Source organism: Zeugodacus cucurbitae, chromosome 3 (assembly GCF_028554725.1).
Source record: "Zeugodacus cucurbitae isolate PBARC_wt_2022May chromosome 3, idZeuCucr1.2, whole genome shotgun sequence".
In the NCBI taxonomy this organism is placed as follows: domain Eukaryota; kingdom Metazoa; phylum Arthropoda; class Insecta; order Diptera; family Tephritidae; genus Zeugodacus; species Zeugodacus cucurbitae.
Window position 1 is genome coordinate 5,925,070 of NC_071668.1, and position 16,594 is coordinate 5,941,663.

General features: G+C 33.5%; 2 protein-coding genes across 4 annotated transcripts; both read left to right on the forward strand.

The window, feature by feature from the left end:
* The first annotated feature begins 1,938 nt into the window (after nt 1-1,938).
* On the forward strand, nt 1,939-7,598 carry Cd109_2 (CD109 antigen). 3 transcript variants are annotated; one of them, XM_011187495.3, is made up of 9 exons: nt 1,939-2,082; nt 4,224-4,731; nt 4,891-5,144; nt 5,405-5,965; nt 6,053-6,320; nt 6,531-6,771; nt 6,831-6,924; nt 7,006-7,181; nt 7,257-7,598. In XM_011187495.3, the coding sequence occupies exons 2-9, from the start codon at nt 4,261-4,263 to the stop codon at nt 7,544-7,546; spliced, it is 2,355 nt and encodes a 784-aa protein (XP_011185797.3). In that variant the 5' UTR covers nt 1,939-2,082; nt 4,224-4,260; the 3' UTR covers nt 7,547-7,598. The 3 variants fall into 3 exon arrangements, with proteins under 3 accessions (XP_011185797.3, XP_054082288.1, XP_054082287.1); XM_054226313.1 differs by having other exon boundaries at nt 1,975-2,082; nt 4,238-4,731; XM_054226312.1 differs by lacking the exon at nt 1,939-2,082 and adding an exon at nt 2,153-2,241.
* Nucleotides 7,599-10,210: 2,612 nt separating this feature from the next.
* On the forward strand, nt 10,211-16,564 carry Cd109_1 (thioester-containing protein 1 allele R1). The gene is made up of 11 exons (XM_011187494.3): nt 10,211-10,726; nt 10,794-11,047; nt 11,214-11,780; nt 12,933-13,200; nt 13,304-13,556; nt 13,616-13,718; nt 13,964-14,139; nt 14,209-14,741; nt 14,855-15,691; nt 15,759-16,043; nt 16,302-16,564. The coding sequence occupies exons 1-11, from the start codon at nt 10,256-10,258 to the stop codon at nt 16,485-16,487; spliced, it is 3,933 nt and encodes a 1,310-aa protein (XP_011185796.2). The 5' UTR covers nt 10,211-10,255; the 3' UTR covers nt 16,488-16,564.
* Nucleotides 16,565-16,594: the final 30 nt, after the last annotated feature.

Below are 16,594 nucleotides of genomic sequence, written 5' to 3' on the forward strand. Positions count from 1 at the left end.
TTTATTTACAGATATATAAATACATATATGCATACAATCAGATGAGTTACTAGTTTTTAAACTTGAACCTTCGCTTTTCAGCTTCACCGCATTGTTTACATACATATGTATGCAACAGTTGTCGATAAGTATATCGACAACAGCTGGCTTGAAATTCCTTCTTACCTATGCGAGTACAGCGTAAAGTATGCTGCACTTTATGACCCCCCCCCCAAAGAGAGATTGAATTGAAAGTTCAAAAGCACTTTGTAAGCCTGGTTGTTGTCTCTGTTGTAAGCTTTATACATAAATTTTATGTAATTAATTATGTTAATGCTATATATAAATTTCCCTTTCTCATTTATTAGCAATACAGCGAGAGAGAGAGAGAATAGAGTAAGATAAACATGAAACAGCAAAGCCAAGGCTGGTAAACATCACTTTCATGAGAACAGATTTGCGAAATCACTTTTCGCAGGAATTTACATGAAAGTGATAGTGGCTTAAAAATATGTAAACAAAATTAACCATGAGTATATTATTATATAGGCCTCAGCATGTGTGTGTAAGAATACTTTCACATACTAAGTAGATTGCAAGTGCATAAATGTCTGGTTATTCCCGAACTCTGCCCTTTCTTTCTTGTTGTTTTTGTAATGTGCATACACTGCACATCAACAGATTAGCGCCCTCAAATGCTTTGTTAATTATTTCGCATAATTTGGAAGCCACAAACACCAAATTTTTGGTGGTGCTTAATTGAAATGTTATAATTTGGGAAGAAGAATTGTTTTATCTGTGGAGGGAAAATCCAAAATCGAAGTGGTTCATGAATGTGGACGGTTTTTGCATAAAATTGCAGAAAAAGTGAAAAGGCATCGAAAAATAATTTTCAGTTTTCTTCGAAATAAAGAAACTTATGAAAAGAGGTTCAACGGTGGCAATAAGCGTGTATTTACGGAAACAGTCGGGAGGTGTATACTCTGAGAAGCTTCAAATGATCACGACTCCTCCGTCAAAATTAAAGAAAAGGTAGTATTAAAGCGATCAATCAACTACTGAAATGGCAGTTAAGAACGTTTAAACGTTTAAACGTTTAAAAAGGCAGAAACAAGGATGACCACCGTATTAAGCAGATTAGAATTCAGGACAAATTCAAAACCGTTGAAGACATTAGAATCGAAGTACAGAAACTGAATGGAACCGAAATCAGAACACGGATTGTACTACGGCGCCTCCGAAATAGACGGGCTAACTGGCCGTTGGCCATAAAAAAAACACTTTTTTCGGTAAAAATGCGACCAAAACGCCTCCAGTCGTCTAAATTGCACAAAATTTGGACCAAGGAGTATTGGAGAAAAGTCATATTTTCAGATAAATCCAAAGTTAGCCACTTCGGTTCATACGATATGTCGCACGTTCGCAGACAAGTTGGTGAACATATCTATAATGATCTGGGAGTGTTTTTTTTATTATGGTGCTGGAAAGTTGCCCTTACTTGATGGAAATGTTAACTCAATCAAATACCAACAGCTCTTACTGGAGAACATGGCCCCCTCGATTGAAGAGCACTTTTCCTATTTGGACAACGTATTTTACAGGATGATTCTGCACCATGCCATCGAGCCAAATCGAAATATTAAATGAAGACATTTTGTTATCTCTGTCATTATTACTATTTCTATTCTCGAGTTTCTACTGTGTCGCGTTTAGTTTTAAGAATATTTTTAAAAAATATCATATTTGAAATTCACATATCGGAAATAATTTATTTTGGCTTCTAATCGAAAATGAAAAGATTTATTTTTAACTGAAAATTTTATTTATGTTGGAAATACTTATATAAATCTAGTTGCACAACAAATTTTATCAAAGAAAATCAAAAAATCACACATTTCCAGGTTGCCCACTTTGTTTGTCCGCTACTGTATTTCAACTTTAAATATATTTTTGACTACACTTCTCTTCAAATCTGTATTATCGCGCTATGTGGAAAGCCTTGACTATCGCCTTTCGAATATATAAAGAGACTTTCAATTGAAATTGAACCCACAAGTTGAGCTTTATTGCAATCGTAACTGTAGCTTGGCTCGGTCAAAAAAGGTAATTACAACTTGTTCGACAAATGAGCCCTAGTAAATTTGGCTTTAATATATTTTTCGATTATTTGTATATTAAGAATACTATAATGAAAAAATTGTACAGTAATATAGAATCGAAAATTTGTGTGCCAATATTTAAAGTATTCCCAGAACTTTTTATGTAAATAAGAGTGTTTGTGTGCAGTTTTAAAGTGAAAAGAATTATCTGCAGATTCCTGGAAATAACTCTCCAAATATATACAGTGCAACTTCCATAACTCGAATTTCTATAACTCGAAGTTCTCCATAACTCGTACTCTTGAAGTGGCAACAGAAATCAACTTTCATACAAATTTCGTTCCACAAATCGAACTTTTCGACAAGAGCATAATATAAAATTTAAAAAAAATCTTTTATCGTATGTCCATAAAAAATTTTGCGATGTAACTAAATAAAACGGTGTATAAATCTATATTTTACAACTATTTGAAATTTGTATGTTTTAATAAAATTTCTATAACTCGAAGTCTCTCTAACTCGAAGTTTTTTTTGTGGATTATGGTGATTCGAGTTAGAGAAGTTCCACTGTGTATATATATGTATGTATGTATATTTGTGCAATGATTTAAATCGAAAAGTAGGGTAAAAATCAAGAACCTTGTTGTAAAATAATTAAGTAAAAATTTTATGCTTTTATGTGCATTTTTTTTATTAAAAAAAAAAATGAAACGATAACTGCATTCTTTTTATAAATATATACATTAAAAGCTCTTTATTCGCAGGGTATATGTTCCATAAATATGCCGCGAATACAGAAACCGTGAATACGGGATGATAATTTATATGGGATTATAGGGGATATGTTCCTAGGAGACAAAAAAAACAAATAGGTATATAAAAAAATGAATTAATTGAAGTTTTTGAACATTTTAATTAATTATCTTAAGGGGTTATATACAGTTAGAATTTTCAAAAAATCGATTTTTTTTATTTCAGTTTCTTAATGTACATATATTTAAGAATACACACAGAAAATTTCATATCGTTCCGGTGAATATTTTCAAAGTTACAAGCAAATGAAAAATTTGAAAAGGCAATATTTTTTTTATAAACAATTTAAGGCCGAAATTTCGGTGAATAATCGATTTTTTTTTTTAGAAACCGCCATTTTGTCAAAAAAATTTATTTTGCTTATTCCTTCGATTAATTAATAGATTTAACATTATTTTAACGAAATCTGTTTGGTTTTTTAATTTCGGATGATCCAGTTCCGAGATATAGTGGTCACCGCAAAACGTGTTTTTTGAGAGGAGCTCCTGGAGATCAGCTGTAGCTCTTTTTCAAATAAATATTTTTACTAGTACTAAGTCTTAAAATACAGTTAAAAGATACCATAATATGTGTATAAATTTTTGGATCAATAAATTAAAAAGTTTTCTCAGAAAAAATTCTGGAAAATTCACTTTTTTTCGGCCGTCTAACTGTATATAACCTCTTAAGGCTTAGGCAATGGTTTGAAAAATTTTGTAATTTTTTTTTTTGCTTAGCAGTATTCAAAAGCTCCTTCAATTCAGACTGATACACAGCAGTCGCATTAGCAATTTGTCTCTTAAAAATTAGACTTCGTTCCATAGACGGATCAATGGTTATAAAGAAATCGTAGAGTTCATTTGCCATTCTTAAACCTTCACTAAGATTTTTCAAATTGAGTGTCACGATTCCAGTGCTTGTTGAAGTCTCTTCTTCAATAGGTTGTGTTAAGTTCCATGTGAGCCACTTCTATATGGAAATATTACCAAAAGTTCAAAAATATTGCGAAAATAGTGGAATATTTAACATTTTCTTGTAATAAGATCTATTTTACTTTTTTATTAGTCTATTTGACAAGAATATTGGGTTGGATACCTATTTTAATAATATTATTATTATGTATGTGCTTATTAGATCCGCGAATAAAAAATTTTTATTTGCGAATATAGAAATCGGGTCTCATTTTTTTAATCCGCGAATAGTGAAAACGCGAATAAGGAGCTTTTACTGTATTATATTTATGTTATATGATACATGCAAACATATGTATATTAGATAAAAAGCCTATATAAATATATATATTTAATACATGTTTTTACATTTTGACGTTAAAACCCAATTTTACTTTCTCAGCAATTACATTTCAGTACTTGATCGCCTTTTAACCAGAATGGTCAAATTTGCTGAGCTGCTGCCTATATGGGGCTTACTTATTGTAGGTGCCCAGGCAAAAGGATATTATACAATAACGTCACCGGGTAGCGTAAGACCCAATTCTAAATTTAGTGTGCATGTGAGCGTATTTGATATATGGGAAAATTCGAGAATCAGTCTGACTCTGCAGGGACCACAATATGAGAAGATTATCGAAGTTGTCGTGCCACCTAACTCTGGACAAAATGCAACATTTGAATTGGGTGATATTACAAATGGCGTATATACATTGATGGCTCAAGGTCTATCGGGAATTTTTTTTGAAAATTCCACGAATCTGGAATTCGTAGAAAATCTCCCAATGATTTATTTGCAAACCGATAAGGCACTCTACCGAAGCAGTGATACTATATATTTTCGCATAATATGCCTAGATCAGTATTTGCTACCGGCAAAGGTCAATCAATCGCTATCTGTTGTTTTAAAGGTATATGAGATGATCTTTATGACCTAATATAACAATATATGTGGCAATATGTGATACTGCTACCCTTATTTAAGTAAACTTAATTAAGCTAATCTCACATATTACCATGGATACATGTATATCAATATATATAATATGTAATTAAATATTTTGCCATAGGATTCACAAAATATTATCATTGAACGTTTCGATAATATTGCACTTAATACCGGCGTATACAAAGGTGAATATAAATTAACTGGCAATGTTGTGCCGGATGAGTGGTCTGTACAGGTGTTTTTGGGGCAGAAAATGTTGGCGAAAAAATTCGTCGAGGTGAAGGATTATGAACTGCCACCATTTGAGATGGACTTGGACGCACCCAGTTATGTGACATTTAGAGAAGCGCAATTCGTCGCAAGTGTACGATTTCGGTAAGTTAATTCAAAAATATCTCTAATAACAAAATTAAAAGTGAGAATAATCAAAAAAAAAATATATCTTAACTTTAGCTTATTTCAAAGTATTTGAGTAGAAACTATGGTTATTTCACTTTCTGCTTGTGCGCTAATCATATTACAATTATATATATATGTATGTGAAACTGAAGCCGAATATTTTGATAAATATATGAATGTATGCATTGAAATTGTCATAAGCATGCTTAATTGTACAATCGTTTCGTATTTCCCAGCAATGAAGCAATGAACAGCCTGACCTCAGGGCGTTGTATATTAACCATCATATCAAAGACAAATGAAATCATAAATCGGAGGATACATCATCTGAATAATTGCAAAAAGGGAATACCAGTGAATCTAAATAAACTTGAGAGAGTTATGCAAAACATTATGGTAAATGTCACTGTTCAATTTAAAGCACATGGCACACATACCGTTTCGAAGTTTGTGAGATTCGTACCCAATCTGTATATAATAAACATGCCATCCATGTCCTACGAATGTCATGAACCAAATGAAGTATTCGTATACCGCGCCCATATTTACAACTATAATGGCAATCCGATTGATGGGGGCGATGAAATTCGTGTAACTTTAAATCCGGGTACTAATGGAATGCCTGAGACATTTTTTAGCCACGTCAATGACGAGGGTTGTCTGGATGTGCAAATTAAATGTTCTAATTCTAAAATCATTTATGTAACTATCAACTACAAAGGCACACAAAGCAAACCAGGAAAAATTGAACTTAAACATCTTAACCGCAAAGAGGGAGTTCATGTTAACACACAATTGTAAGATAATCGCAATACATGGACGTATATTTTATATGTATACAAACAGACGTATTACAAAGATAAGAAATTTTAATTTTATTTCAGTCCAACGATTGATAACGCTATTGAAGTGCAACTCGCATCGCGAGAGACCTTTAACAGCTTTGTATGTGTGATTCTCGGACGTGGCAATATTGTATATAGTAATAACATTGACGTTCCCAACCGCGCCTGGAGACAAACACACACCTTTTCCATTACACCAACATACGAAATGATGCCGGAAGCACATATGTTTGTGTACTTCTTTAAAAACGGGAATATGGTTTACTATGAGACAACGTTTTCGGTGAAAAGCGAATTTCAAAATACGGTAAGTTAAAACAAGCATCAAGCAAGCAACAAAATGATTTAGGTATATACATTTGTATAATAAGAAACACTGAAATTACAGTTGATTCACTAACTAATACATAATTAAAACATGAAAACAAAATACTCGAAGTTACAATTAAATTATTTTCTCGAAGATTATAATATATATAAATGACTTCTCACGTATTTGTTTTTTAAATGTTCGCAGATTTTCCTCGACACACCGGAAACCATAAAACCGGGTATTATTCTATCCTTGAACGTATTTACTGAACCAAATTCTTATGTTGGTTTATTGGGTATGGAAGAAAACGCTTTCAACTTACAATCAGAAAACAATCTGAATGCCAAACAGATCTTCCGTGATCTATCAAATGTGCAATCGAAGACAACAGGTGTAATTGCTGGGCTTGTAACAATGACAAATGCAAATCACGATTTGGTTAAAAGTATTAGCAATAACTCTTTATATTCATCCATAAATTAAAATTCGGAAACTCATTTATAGTATACACACCCGTTATAAAAGAGAGAGCTCCAATTAGGAAGCAGACCACGCAACGTAATTATTTCGAAACGTTTGCATTCAACGATTATGTAAGGTACATAATTGTATTTTAAATTTTTTAGAAGGAGGATTTGTAAAAACTCAATGATTACCATTTATTTTGAACATATTGCAGTGTTAGTGGTTATGATGAAGTAGTTTTAAAGTTGCCAACCACTTTCTTCAAATCTTGGATCATTACCGGGTTTGCAATTAACCCAAAAACAGGATTTGCCCTTACGACTTCAAGGGCAATGAAAACTCTTAAGGAAATACATATTGATATCGACGTGCCGCAAGCTGTACAGCGGGGTAAGTAAACTGAGTAAAAACTATATTTTTTATTTTATTTTTTCTCCATTTGTTTTCTGTTGTACTTGACTTTAGGGAGCACCATTACTTTGAAAGCTGAAGTATACAACTATTCACGTAGGAGGACGCCAATATATGTCACTCTAGAAAAGGAAAAAGATGAGTTTGAATTTGTTAAAAATGTAGGAAAGATCAGTGAGACTCTGCGTACGGATATAATTTCACCAGGAAAATCCAAACCAATTAATTTCCAAATACGCCCGAAAGTGAACGGTATGATTACCTTGAAATTGACTGCTTCCTGTCCTTGGGCAATTGATGTGAACATTAAGAAGCTGAAAGTTGTAGGAAATTCACTCGGTTAAAGCACTTTTATATGCACAAAATTTTATAATAAATATTCCATACAGCATACTACATCTGTGTTTCATTCGTTATATGTATAAAAAAGCTATCAGGTTATAAATAAATTAATTATGAAATTACCGTCGTGTGGTTATAACTAATTTCGGATATTCGGAGAAACTCGGTTGATTTAGGAAACCAAAAATTATAAATAACTGTGCTTAAAAAAACCGTCGGTCAATTTCAAAAGAAAAACAAGTAAGAAAGGGCTAAGTTCGGGTGTAACCGAACATTTGATACTCTCGCAATTTATTTATTTAATTTTATTAATATAACATACAATTTTACCCACATATTCGTCATATATATGGTATAAAGACCATTGAAGGTTTGAAAATATTAAACCTAATATTAAGTATATTGGAGTTAGGTGAAGTTATAACCCGATTTCAAGTATTTTAGGCACGGAGACATATTATTAAAAGAAAGATATTCCCTCCGAATTTCTTCAAAATATCTGAGAGACTTACCTATATTTTCGGTAAAAAAAAAAAAATTAGAAACACTGTGGTCTTATGTTCGTTATATGGCGCCTTGAAAATTTATGGTCTGATTTCGACGATTTTTAGAAGGGCGATGCCACACTATAAATGTAGTATTTTTGCAAAGTTCTGCACCGATATCTTCACTAGTGCTTACTTTATATATTGTAAAGTAAACGATTCAGATCGTCTTCAAAGTTTTGGTATATAGGAAGTAGGCGCGGTTGTGAACCGATTTGGACTATTTTCACAACATATCGTTAGGATGCAAGGAAAATATTACAAACCTAATTTCATTGATTTGTTTTTGACCCATAAGTGGGCGGAATCACGCCCATTTAAAATTTTGTATACCATTTTGAGTGCAGCTCTTCTGCCCCTTTTTTATAATGAAATTAAAGGTTTCTGTTGGTTTTCCTCACTGAATTAAAGCATTTTCATTAGTTTTCAATGGAACCTTTGTATGGGAAGTGGGCGTGGTTATAATCCGATTTCCTCCATTTTTGGACTATATAAGGAAAAGCATGAAAAAAATGATTCCTGAGAGTTTCGTTGATATAGCCTTAGTAGTTTACGAGATATATACTAAAAACTTAGCAGGGGGCGGGGCCACGCCCACTTTCCCAAAAAAATTACATCCCAATATACTCCTTCTTAGAACAATCAAACAATTGTACCAAATTTCACTTTCATTGCTTAATTTGTGGCTTAGTTATAGCTCTTTATGTGTTTTCGGTTATCGCCATTTTGTGCGCGTGGCAGTGGTCCGATTCCGCCAATCTTCGAACTTAACTATGGTGTTCTTATGGTGCCAAGGAACACGTGTTCCAAGTTTCATTAAGATATCTCAATTTTTACTCAAGTTACAGCTTGCACGGACGGGCAAACGGACAGACGGACGGACGGACAGACAGACATCCGGATTTGAACTTTACTCGTCACCCTGATTACTTTGGTATATATTATTTAGGACTTATAAACAACCGTTATGTGGACAAAACTATAATACTCTCTTAGCACCTTTTGCTGCGAGAGTATAAAAAAAAAAACGTAAGAAAACGATTTTCCACTTTCTGCGCAATGTCATTTATGCGGTATAGAGTCCACTGGAAGTTTAATAATCCGAATATAAGGTATATGAGAGCTAGGTGAGGTTATGATCCGATTTTAACCATATTTAGTACAGATACACACTATTAGAAGAAAAATATCCCCTCTAAATTATATTAAAATATCTCAGAAATTACCGATATTTTCGGTGAAAAGATACCCTGTGGTACCGAGTTCATCATGTTCGATACTCAGGGCATTGATAAGTTATAGTCCGATTTCGACAATTTCCCCACAAGTGATGTCACAGCTCAAATACAGTATTTGTGTAAAGTTTTATTCCGTTATCTTCATTTGTTGTTAATTTATATATAATAAGGTGAAGGAATCAGATGGAATTCAAAATCGAGTTGCATAGAAAGTAGGAGTGGTTGAGAACCGATTTCGCCCATTTCATGCGCGGCATCAGGGTGTCAAGAAAATATTATATACCGAATTCCATTGAAATCAGTCGAGTAGTTCCCGTTATATTTGGTTTTGACCCATAACTGGGCTATTTTCCATTAAAAAAAAAAACTGAACAACTTTGTCGCAAGAGTATGAAAATATGTTATACATATATGTATTATAATTTCATTTTAAATCGAAGTAATTTCACACACACGAAATCACAAACAATAAAAGTGTGAGCTGTTCTAAAGTCTTTGATAAAGCTTAAGCATGAACACATGTCTACTATTTTTGTGAAATATAATTGATCTTCTTGGAAAACCCATATTTTTGTGAAATATAATTGATCTTCTTGGAAAACGCATATTTTTGTGAAATATAAAAAATTTTCTTGGAAAAACATGAATTATGTGTTTTGACATCAAATTACCAATAAACTTATACAAATACATTTTATGTACATATATACAAGTGTATATATTTATATTCTAAAGAGCCGCTTATATTTTACTGATAAGCTTATATTTATGAAATTAATATGAGATTATATTTTTTATTGTAAATATACACATGTACAATTACATATATACATATATATTTATATAAATATACTTTCACATTTTGAAAATGATAAATATTAGCAATGTGAGATTTTTAACTTTAGTGTTTCAGCACTTGTCGTTCGTTATGGTCAAACTTGCTGAGCTGCTGCCAATATTGGGTTTACTTATTGTAGGTGCCCAGGCAAAAGGATATTATACAATAACGTCACCGGATAGCATAAGACCCAACTCTAAATACAGTGTACATGTGAGTGTATCTGATGTACAGGAAAATTCGAGAATCAGTCTCACTCTACAGGGACCACAATATAACAAGTTTACCGAAATTGTGGTGCCACCTAACTCTGGACAAAGTGCAACATTTGATTTGGGAGATATTACAAATGGCGCATATTCATTGAAGGCTAAAGGACTATCAGGAATTATTTTTGAAAATTCCACGAATCTCGAATTTGTAGAAAATCCACCAATGGTATTATTGCAAACTGATAAGGGAATGTACAAATTCGGAGAGACTATACAATTTCGTGCAGTATTTCTTGATCAGTATTTGCTGCCAGCAAAGGTCAGCCAACAGATATCTTTGGTTTTAAAGGTAAGTAGATATACTATATGAAATATATATATATATGTATTTATGTACATCTTTTTTGTTGTCATAGGATTCGCAAAATACTACCATTGAACGTTTTGACGATGTTGTTCTGGACACCGGTGTATACAAGGGAAAAATTAACTTAGCTGAACAAGTCACTTCGGGCATTTGGTCCCTGCAAGTTTTCTTGGGGCAGAACATGTTGACGCATAAAACGATTGATGTGAAACAATATGACTTGCCTCTATTTGAAGTGGATTTGGATTTACCTAGCCATGTTTCTCTTAGAGAGAAAGAGTTTATTATAAAAGTTAAAGCATAGTAAGTCGATTTATTTCCATTAAATCCCACATGCATACATACTATGTATATACATAAATGTTTGATTTGAAATGTCCTTTCGAACTCATTGCGCTCATATGCACATTGTTTGCTATAGAATTTTGTAAACATTTCTTTCGAGATTGATAAAACGATTTTTTGGTAGTTACACCTTTGGGAAACCTATATTTGGCACCTGTGCACTCGCCTTCAATGTATCGAGGGATAGAACTGTTAGAAAACAATTTAATTTAGAAGATGGCCAGTTAGAAATTACAATAAAAACCAGAGAGCTTGGCGCGAGACTAAGACCCATTCCAATAGATGTCGAAGTTGCAGACATAGCAACACAAACCTCACGTAAAATCTCGAAAACAATAATAATTGTGGCAAATCATTATCGTATATCAACACCGGATGTTACTCACGAGTGCAGTGGACAGGATGAAACGTTTTTATATCGAGCACAAATTTCACAAAGCAATGGTAAACCGATTAACACTGATCGAGAGGTTTACGTAACAATTGATGCGCGTACAAAAGATGACGTCACAACTGAAACGATATTAGCTTACGCAGAAGAAAATGGCAACGTTGACGTGGAAATTGAATGTGGAAACAATGCCAACATAAATGTAACCATCAAATATGACAACGCACAAAGCACGGGCGTTGTACAACTATATCATCAAGATGAAAGCGGCGAAGGAGGAATATATGTTAAGACACAATTGTAAGTTTACGAACACTTTCCTCTTCATATTCACAGCTATTACCTATATTATATCGCAAAACGGTTGTGTATTTTTTATACTCTCGCAACAAAAGTTGCTAAGAGAGTATTATAGTTTTGTTCATATAACGGTTGATAGATATAGGGTTATATATATCAAAATGATCATGATGACGAGCCGAGTTGAAATTCGGATGTCTGTCTGTCTGTCTGTCCGTCCGTCTGTCCGTGCAACGGATAACTTGAGTAAAAATTGAGATATCTTAACGAAACTTGGAACACGTACCCTGAGCAGATTGTTTTCGAAGATGCGAAAAATCTGACCACTGCCACGCCCACAAAATGGCGAAAACCAAAAATCTATAAAGTGTCATAACTAAGTCATAAATGAAGTTATAAAAGTCAAATCTAGGAAGGGACATATTTGGATGTAATTTTTTTTTGGAAAGTGGGTGTGACCACGCCCCCAAATCGGTTATTTGTATATATCTCACAAACCAATAAAGCTATATAAATCAAACTTTCTGCAGTCGGTTCTCTTACGTACCCCACCACAAACCATGAAAATAGTTGAAATCGGATAAGGACCACGCCCACCTCCCATACAAAGGTTAGGTTGAAATCACTGGCTTCACTTGTGAAAAAATTGTCGAAAACGGACTATAACTTTTCAAGGCCCCAGATATCGAACATGTTGAACTCAGCGCCTAAGGGTAAATTTTAACCGAAAATATGGGTAAATCTCTCAGATAATTTTATGTAATTCAGAGGAAATTGTTTTCTTCTAATATTGTGTCTCTGTTCCAAAAATCATTAAAATCGACTCATAACATCTCCTAGCTCATATACCTAATTAAAGGTTTTCCAAGAATACGGTGGGCGCATATAAGTATTGGTTAATATGTGAGATAGTAAAATTAAGTGAGCGTATAGTCTTGGATATAGTGTGAAAATGAATGAAATCGGTTCAAGAATTACCTCAGCTCTCATATCCATATATGACGATTTTCGTTATTCTATTAAACTTTATGCCGAATTTATGGATAAATTTGTATGTTATCTTAACAAAACTTCTTCAAGAAATTGCGAGAGTATAAATTGTTACACCCGAACTTAGCCTTTCCTTACTTGTTTTTTTTTTTTTAATTTCAGTCCCACAGTTAACGAACAGATGGAAGTACGCCTAATAACGCCTGAGGCCTTTACCAGCTTTGTATGTATGATTGTGGGACGTGGCAATATTGTGTATAGTAATGTCATCAAAGTTCCAAACGGCGGCTGGACACAGGCACACACTTTTTCTGTTACACCAACTCACGAAATGATGCCCGATGCACATATTTTTGCTTATTTTTTCAAAAACGGAAAGATGTTTTATTACGAGACAACATTTTCGGTTATCAATGAATTTAAAAACACTGTGAGTATAGAAGTTTATATAAACGTTTGGAAGAACAGTACTGTCCAAATTTGTTTTTGTTAATTAAATCAGATTACATTAATCTGCACCCTTTCGGCAATAGATTTCGATCGATGCTAACGAAGTGGTCAAACCGGGAACTTTTATTCAATTAAGTGTTGACACGGAGCCAAATTCATACGTTGGCTTATTAGGTATGGACAAAAGCGTCTTGCTACTAAAGGAGGGCAACGATTTCAACGCCAAAGCAATTTTTGATGATTTAAGACATTCCTTAGAGAAGAGTAAAATATCAGGAAGACATGGACCGGGTATAATATCTGGTCTTGTAACAATGACGAATGCCCATTACATAGGTGAGACTATAAACTTTATTGTTGTTTGCTAAATATATAATTTTTGTATATTTTTCTAGAGAATAAAAATTTAGGAGAGCTGGGTCCGGTAAATCAGCGAAGCAACAAACCAATCATTCGTCGGAATTTCTTTGAAACCTTCGCTTTTTTCGATTTTACAAGGTATACAAATATAACCAATGTAGGATAAGAGGAATATGTTTGGAATTTCAAAGTCTAATTTTTAATAAGAATACAGTATAGTAACTAACCAATTGTTAGACAATAATAGCAAATAGTTATATGTTAGTAAAGCACATTTAATAGGTGACAGCATTATCCCGAAAAACTTATGAAATCCTTGGTTTGCTTAAATTTTTTACCTCAGTATCAGTATATGATAAATAGAAATGTATTTCTAATTTCAGTGAGGACGGTCATGATGAAATACAACAAAAAATTCCTGACACTATAACTACTTGGGTGATTACCGGCTTTTCTCTCAATCCAAAGACTGGCTTTACGCTCACAACAACACCAACGCATATAAGGACGTTCTTGAATTTTTTCGTTACCCTTAAACTACCACAATCGGTAAAATTAGGCAAGTAAATGTAAATTTCAAGCTACTGACATTTAATCAAATGTACATTCTGCTTTTCATATTTTATAGGAGAGATTATAGAACTGGAAGCAACGATATTTAACTATTCTCCCACAAATGTACGCGCTTCGGTCACATTAGAAACACAAAACGACGAATTTGAATTCTTTTCAAACCCCAATGATAAGAAGCACACCGTGAGAGAAGAAGTTACAAAAGAAAGAACTAAAACCGTTAAGTTTAAAATACGTCCCAAAGTGGTTGGAATGATAACGCTCAAAATTACAGCACAATCGATGTTTGTCACCGATGTAATTGTTAAAAAGTTAAAAGTCGAACACGAGGGTATCCCCGTGTTTGAAAATAAAGACTTCTTCATTAAAGGAGATGAAAGTAAACCGTTTCGTCTGGATATACCACAGAACATTGTGCCCGGCTCAGAACATATTGAAATATCTGTTAGGGACTTTGTAATGGGGTCTATGTTGAATTTGATTAATAATGGTGAGAACTTCGATCAGCTCATCACTAGTCCAACAGGATGTGGCGAACAAAATATGGTGCGCCTAGTACCAAATTTGATGGTATTGAAATATTTACAGGTGAGATATGCGTCCAAGAACTACTACATGTATATAGTCATTTTTACATTATTTTACTTAAACCATAAATGAAAACCTCACTGGTATTTTCACTATCACCACTTCTCTTCTAGAGCACAAGTGCTTCGAATCAAGCAATTGTACAATTGGCAAAAAGTCATCTGCAGATTGGTTATCAACGCGAACTCACCTACAAAGTTTCAGATTATTCGTATAGCACTTGGGGCGGAGCTCCCGGTAATACTTGGCTAACGTCATATGTTATTCGCATATTTAACGAGGCAAAATCTTACATCTACGTGGACGAAAATATTATTAAGAATGGACTCAATTTTCTAAGGAGCAAACAAGAAGCTGATGGAAGTTTCAGAGAAGATGGCAGTCTATATGATTTTGTTACTCTCAATAAATTAAGTGTCACTGCATCTGTGGTGCTTACTTTTCTGGAAAATAAGCAATACTTAGATCAATACAAGAAGGTCATAGATGATGGTATAAAATACATAACAGCGAACGTAAAGCAAAATAACGACATGCGTGCGAAAGCATTGTCTTTATATGTGTTGCATCTGCGCAATGATCCCATGGTTGAGGAGCTGCTAAATATATTGGAAACGAAAGCAAAAACCAGCGGTGACCATAAATGGTGGCAACATACTGATTCACCAGCGAATATTGATGTTTATGTAACAGGTTATATATTGATGACAATGATCGAATTAAATAAACCAGTTACACCAATTATCAAGTGGATAGTGTCAAAACGAAATAGTAACGGTGGTTTTGCATCCACTTTCGAAACTGAAGTGGGGCTACGTGCTTTATCAATCTATGCCGCCAGATATAGGGAACATGGTAGTACTTTGGAAATTGATGTTTTCTCGCACAATCAACTGATGCACACGTTCAAAGTTGGCGATAAGAATAAAGATATCAACAAAATAATTGAGGTATAGACTTGAAAAAAAAATATATATACTATTATTTTTTTTTTTTAATAATTTCTCAAATTTACAGCTTCCTAAGAATACGCGAGAATTGCAGTTCACTGCAGCAGGAAGCGGCACGGCGACTTTCCAAATATCTTATCACTACAATACTTTGGAACCCCAAACTGGTGTTTTCACCATAAACTCTACCATAATAGATCCCAACGCACCGAGAAAAACATTACAAGTCTGCATGCAATTGGTTGGTCAGAAAATTGAAAAATCCAATATGGCAATATTGGAGATTGGTCTCCCAACAAGCGATGAAGTTGACCCTAACTGTTGTGACGTTAAGCTACAGAAACAAGCAAAGGTAAATTACGAAATATCATGCTAGACGCTTAAGTTTTGAAAGTCAAATGCGATAAATAGGTCGATAATATGTATAAAATAAATTAATCGAAAGTATTATCCACGTTCCAAGCGGGTTTAGAAAAAGGAACAGTAGTATAATGAAGTTTAAATAAATCCAGAAAAGTGATTTTTACATGCCGTTAATTCAATTTTAGACATTCTTCATTTACTTCTTATTAACATGTGTTAATATATGTCTTTTCTATCAAATTTTCAGAAAATTGTTCGAAGATCAAAACAACAAATTCACGTGTACTTTGAAGGTATAAAGAAAGATGACAGTGATTGCGTTGATATACCAATGTTGAAACAATTTGATGTGGACAATCAAAAACCTGCGGGGATTGTCATATACGATTACTACGAAAAGAATTCGGTTGATAAATATTTTTACCAAGTATAGCCATAAATTTACACCAATCATTTGTTGTATGTATTTTTATGAAACTAATAAAATAAAACGAGTATTAAAATGTGCAATTATTTGACTATAGTAAACGAAAAAACGAA

Excerpts from the sequence above, each read along its gene's own strand:
- Cd109_2 (XM_054226312.1), top strand. The coding sequence starts at position 2,168 with ATGAAAAAATTGTACAGTAATATAGAATCGAAAATTTGTGTGCCAATA. Across the intron at positions 5,966-6,052 it reads GTTCATGTTAACACACAATT|TCCAACGATTGATAACGCTA; the intron begins GTAAGATAATCG and ends ATTTTATTTCAG. Across the intron at positions 6,321-6,530 it reads AAAGCGAATTTCAAAATACG|ATTTTCCTCGACACACCGGA; the intron begins GTAAGTTAAAAC and ends AAATGTTCGCAG.
- Cd109_1 (XM_011187494.3), top strand. The coding sequence starts at position 10,256 with ATGGTCAAACTTGCTGAGCTGCTGCCAATATTGGGTTTACTTATTGTA. Across the intron at positions 11,048-11,213 it reads ATTATAAAAGTTAAAGCATA|TTACACCTTTGGGAAACCTA; the intron begins GTAAGTCGATTT and ends ATTTTTTGGTAG. Across the intron at positions 14,140-14,208 it reads ACCACAATCGGTAAAATTAG|GAGAGATTATAGAACTGGAA; the intron begins GCAAGTAAATGT and ends CATATTTTATAG.